Genomic DNA, 6,000 nt, shown 5'->3' with positions numbered 1-6,000 from the left:
AAACAAGCTGATTCCCGGACCGTCTGCGGGCCGCATTTAGAAGGCGATTGGTCCGCATCCGGCCCCGGGTCTTAGTTTGGGGACCCCTGCCCTAGTTCCTAGGGTACCAGCCCATGCGACGGGGCGCGCTTCCGAATGAGAGGCAGCACTTCAGCTCGAGGTTGCGACTGTACCGAACGCTCCAATCCGGGAGAAGGGAAGGGAAGGGAAGGGACGTCACGACGCGCGCACGGCTGCTGCGTCAGGAGGACCTTCTGCGCATGTGCCTGGCCAACGAAGGCAGGGAGGAAAAGCAGGTGGGGCGCGCGCCTGCCCATTCAACTTCCTCTTCGCGCCTGTCAGTCTCGGTGAGTTCGAGAGCGTCCGAGTCGCGGGGAGCCTCGCGCAGAAAGGAATGGACGGGCGGGGAGAGGGGGGTGCTGAGCGAGGGAGAGAAAAAAAGGCGGGCTTGCAGCGGGAGCGCGCTCCCGAGCTGAGCCAGAGCCAGGAGCGCGGCGTTTCCTGGCTGGCAGAAATTGATTTGAGGGGCGGGGAGTGTAGGAGGGTTGCAGGTGACGAGCGAAGCATTTGAAACTTAAAAGGGGGGCTTTCTGAGCTGCGCCCGACTCGAGGGAGGGAAGGGAGAGCCTCGTCCTAGAAAGAGGCGTTGCTTCACCACCACCAACCACCGCCCCCCATCCTTTTCCTTTGACACGGTATCACTCCAACAACTTTACCTGCTCGGGGTTGTGTTTTGTTGGCCCTACCAGCAAAAGGGTCGACCCTGCTCCTACTCAGCCTCTCAGATGATTTGCTTAGAGATGCTGTGCCTCGGCTGCTGCAGAACCCGTTTCGGCCCTGGCTTATGTGAAGAAGAAACATGTTCTGGAGGCGTGTGTACACACGCCTCTACACACGCCTCCAGAACATGTTTCTTTCCCTAGCCACTGAGCATCCCTACCCTCGCGCGTGCACACACGGGGGGAGAAGGTGTAGATTGTTTTGGTAGGCAAATGAGCTTTTGAAAAAGCGTCTGCCACAGCACTTCTGGGTGTGGGGGGGAATAACCTTTTGTGGTAGCCCTTTCTCAACAGAACTGTAGAGCAACAGACCAGAGGTTGCCCTATTTCCACGGGAGTGGCAATTTCACAGATTAGACATTGCAGGTCCACTGTGCAATTTATGCTTAGTAATTCCATTGCCGTGTCTATTTTATTTTTATTGCTAAAACCTATACACACCTGCAATTGCAGCATGGAATAAGAAAGGGGAATAATATTGACAAATAGAGTCTTCGGTTTTAAATATTTATAAACCTGAATTAAAGTATGGCTTAATTATACGGTATTGACCATTGCCATTGAACATCAGGAGCCCCCGATAGATGAAATTAATCCTAGTCCTTGAATGTCCATTGTTCAGGAAAATACGGGATAAAGTTTCCAACTGTTTTGGTCCAATGGTTGACGTCTGTTTTGGTGTAGGTTAAGCTCAGCAGAATTCTGAGTAGATATGAATAGGATTGCACTGTAACTCTCCTGAAGAAGAGCCTGCTGGATCACGCCAGTGCCCCATCTAGTCCAGCATTCTGTTCTCAAAGTGGCCAACCAGATGCCTATGGAAGCCAGCAAGCCGGAGCTGAGTGCAGTAGCGCTCTTCTCACTTGTGTTTGCTAGCAAGTGCTATTCAAAGGCTTACTGCCTCCAACAGAGGAGGTAGAAAATAGCTGTTGTGGCAGTCAGCCACCGATAGCCTTCTCCACAAATTTTTCTAATCCTCCTTTAAAGGAATCCAGGCTGGCAGACATCACTACCTCTTGGGGAGTGAATTCCATGGTTTAACTATGTATTCTGCAGAGAAATACCGAGTACTTCCTTTTTTCTGTTCCGCACCTTCTAACATTCAGTTTCACTGGATGTTCATGAGTGCTAATAATACAGTATGTGATATTATTGATATATATGTGATATCTTGATCTGTTTTTCTGGACAATGCATAATTTTATACATCTCCCTTAGTTCTTGCATTTTCTCTAAATTAAATACCCTTAAACGTTACAACCTTGCCTCAGAGAAGACTTGCTCCATCCCCTTTATCATTTTAGTTGAGCTTTTACAGCTCCTGATATACATGATTTATGCATTTATAATTTCTGGTTTCTGTCAGATTCTCAGAAAAGAAAAACAAACACTTTGAGTTTCTAGGTCAGGATTTGCTTTTGTTTTCACAATGGTTTGTTAATTATACCGTGTTGTCATTTTAATGATTCACTGCTTGACTCTTGGACCATTGACAACCAGGCATTATCCCTTGTTATCAAGCACAGATAGAGAATCTGTGGACCTCCAGAGGTTGTTCGACTACAACTCCTGTAATCCTGACCCTTGTATGCTGGTTGGAGTTGATGGAAATTGGGAGTTGAACAACATCTGGAGACTTGCAGATTCCCCATTCGTGCTCTAGTCTAGACTATCATTAAGGCCTAGCACAAGACAGAACTAAAGGAGGATATCTGGGGACAGGCTTGCCATTTTGTATGTTTGATTGTCAAACGTAAACACTGGGACCTTTCAATCTTTTCTGGCCATGTGGGATTATAGCTCCCTATTTGCTTAAGCCAATAGAATAACTGTTGCTCTGTGCATGAGTAAATCAGCAGCAGAACATACAAGTAAACCTGCATAGAACATAGATCATGGCTGTGATTCCTTTAGTCCAGCTCTATTCTATTAGCCTTTCCCCAAATAATAGTGGTGGTTACTTTGATTACACTTCCAAAATTTATGATGGGCCGAAGTTACATTTTGTTTGACATCTCCTGGAACTATACCCATCTGCACTTTTGCCAATTTAATCCGTCCAGCTAAATTCTCCTTGTGAACAGAGACTGAGTAAAGATTTGATTTTGCTGATATCCCTGGCAGCATTAGAGAATTCTTTGCTCTAAAGATTACAGTATTTTGTTGGATGCAGTAATGGCTTTCGCTGGATTTGCCTTTCCCATAGTAGCATAATCAAAAAGGCTGCATTTGCTCACTGTCCTACCTGTGGATTTATCTCTGTATATAAACTTTAGGGGCAGAAGCCAGAATTTTGTGACATCATTGTTTCTGTTCTTTTTTCAAGGTGATTTCGGAAAAGCAGCTATGGAAAAATGGAGCTTAATGACAATTACTACATTACTAGGCCTTCTTGTCCGTTGGACTGTGTCACTTGGTTCTTACTCAGGTAGTAAATATTCTGAATGTATATGAACTATTGTAGTGAAATTACTGTTAGAAGTTTCTTAAAAGGAAATAAGTATATAGTAGTTAAAAATGAAAGGTATATAATAGACATGTTCTCAACTCTGAATAGCCATGTCCTTTTTAAAAAATGTATTTTATTGCTTTTTCATCATTATTATTTTATTTGTGTGCTGCCTTTTCATAGTTAAAACTATGCTCAAGGCGGCTTACAACATAGAAGCAGTGCTTTTTTCTGGGGGGACGCAGGGGTACACATACCCCTAAACATTTTGTTAATCTAAGTTTGGCCTCATTGAGGGGCAGTATTTCCATATGAGTAGGAAAATGAGAGTACCCCTAAACATTTTTAAAGAAAAAAAGCACTGCATAGAACTATTTACATAATTAAAAACATAAAAGTTTCATAAGCAATAAATAAAGCACATCAAAAAGTACACAACCAAACTGAAGAATTTCCACATGTAATAAACAAAATTTTAAATGCAATAAAGAATTTTCTTCATTTCCTGACAGCACTACAACCATAGCTATAACTATTAGACTAAAGTAGTGTTATCTTCCCATAACCTGTTCCGCCACATCATACTCATAACTATTTTCTTAGCATTTCATGTTTAGTGTCAATTTGATGAAAATGAAATCTATATCATTTAAGCTTGTTATAAATCTAAGCCAAATACAAAAGAGAACAGAAGAAAAAATTACTGTTGTCACACAAATGTAGTGACAACAGTAGCTGTCTAATGTAGTTATTTAGAAAAAAAAACACATTTAGTTATACAGTACAAGATTAGGACCTTAGGTTCTTTTCACAACTATGATAAACAACATCTGAGCTCTGTCTGGGTGTTTACCTCTCACATGATTCATGTGAAAGCGAGAGTAGCTGTTCTTCCTGGCCCACCTGCTTTGCTGCAACTCTAGGAACCTGCTTTACACATGAAAAGCTCTCTGTGCAGCTTAGAATCCTTCTGATCATGTTGCTTGGGGAGCCTACACAAGAAGAGGCTCCTTTCTTCAGCCTTTCCCCAACAATGCATGGATGGTGGGAAGGTGGGTCCAAAAATCACAACTCTGGTCTCCCTTCACATTATTATAAGCTAGTTACCATGATGTGGAAGTCAAAGTGGGAAGACTGGTATTTAATTCTGGTTGTACCCTCACCTGTTCAAATTAACAGAACAAAGAGGAAGCAATTAAGATTCTGCTATGTTTAATGTTTTATGTTTTTTGGTATAACAAAATTAACTTTCCAAATGCAATAGTGTCTGAATATTAAGTTACAACTACTGTCCTATTCTGACAAAAACATCTAAGAACTAAAAAAAACAAAAAAGGCCAACACTTTTAACAAACCAACTTTCAAAATACAAAGAAGAGTTAAGTTGAAGCTGCTAATAGTTGTGTATATTGCAACTTGTACTGTATGTCTTGTTTATTGTAATGCATAGCACTGACTTTTTGTTTAATGCTCACTTTTTGTTTAATGTATGTATTGTTTTAGACGCTCACTGGGGACAAGGAACAATTCTTTGCAGTTGAGTAATTTGTAAGATCAGTCACTATGATGGACAGATATACTCCCTCTCCTGTACAATTGGCTAGGGTGGCAATTCTTTTGTACATATAGCAGGTGAAAGCGGTGATGAAATGCTGGTAGAGAGAAGCTACATTTTATACCTGTTACCTGTATTAATACAAACTGCTTATGAATCACATTACATGTTTTCTAAATAGGTACAGTAGTAGCATAGAACATCATAGAAGACTTGGATGCAAAACCCCAACTGTTCATTCATAAAATCCAACTACTGTATGTGTCCAATTTGCGAATTAGCCTCAAAATGCATGCAGGTGCTGCCCAATGCAATGGCAGTTGAGATCGAAAGGCTGAGATGAGCGGTGCTAATTCAACATAGTTCCAACTTAAGGTGTGGATGACCAGATACAGGAAGGTTACTTATGCTCTGATTCCACTATATTTCAGATGCATCAAGCTTATTTTTACTTTGCTTTTGTTTTTCTCACCATATATTTTCTTCCAGGTGGGTTTGGTGACTAGTTAGCATTAGTGAATGTGGCTAACAAATGGCATTGAACACTACTGGTTCATTTCCCCCCCATGGTTAAGAATAATATAATACAATGTAAAGGTGAAAAAGAATTAATATGAGGAATTAAATTGTGTTTTTTTTTGTGTGTGTGTGATAAATTTATGTTTGTGTCATCAAGCTGCCCAAAGTCTTAGTTGCTTCTATATATGGATTGCATCAAAAGCTATGGAGAATGTCCTGGTCTTTGACTGATCTTAGGGCAACTTTTTATACTTTTTATATTTGGGAACCTCTTGTTCTTCAAAGGCACATCTCGTTCACTATAATAAAGCAGTACTGTATGCTGCTTTGAGGATCTGCTTAGTAATAACTTTTAAAATGTTATACTTTACAGCTTTTGTCTCCCTTGCAAAAGGTGTATGGAATTAAAATGTCCCCTTTGGAAGCAGTTCATTGCTGCAGCCCATGGCTTCAATACTGCACACATGCTGTTAAGGCTCACTCATTACAATGTGCTTTTGCAGCCTAATTTCCCAGAATAGCAACCTAAGGCAAAATATAAAGTGCAAAAACTAAAAAGAAAGAACCAAATAGTTTAGCTGATCAGTTTGGTATTTAATTACTCACCACTACTCTTTTGCCTTGAGACGTCAACCTATATCCTTTTGCATCATGTGTACAAATAAACCCCAAACAATTAGAAATTGGTACCAATATTT

The 6,000-nt window shown here is 41.0% G+C and overlaps 1 protein-coding gene across 5 annotated transcripts in view; it reads left to right on the top strand.

The window, feature by feature from the left end:
- Nucleotides 1-247: 247 nt before the first annotated feature.
- The window catches only part of ALG6 (ALG6 alpha-1,3-glucosyltransferase), a 28,659-nt gene continuing 22,906 nt past the window's right edge, over nt 248-6,000 (top strand). For 2 of the 5 annotated variants that reach the window (XM_033151912.1, XM_033151910.1), the window contains exons 1-2: nt 248-347; nt 3,106-3,207. In XM_033151912.1, coding sequence (XP_033007803.1) covers nt 3,126-3,207 — 82 coding nt within the window. In that variant the 5' untranslated portion in view covers nt 248-347; nt 3,106-3,125. Of the gene's footprint in view, nt 348-1,659; nt 1,775-3,105; nt 3,208-6,000 lie in introns of those variants that run through there. The other 3 variants (XM_033151908.1, XM_033151911.1, XM_033151909.1) reach the window with 3 other exon arrangements.

Source organism: Lacerta agilis, chromosome 6, assembly GCF_009819535.1.
Source record: "Lacerta agilis isolate rLacAgi1 chromosome 6, rLacAgi1.pri, whole genome shotgun sequence".
Classification (NCBI taxonomy): Eukaryota; Metazoa; Chordata; class Lepidosauria; order Squamata; family Lacertidae; genus Lacerta; species Lacerta agilis.
Note: the sequence above shows the minus strand (reverse complement) of the source record. Positions and strands in the feature narration are given on the sequence as shown.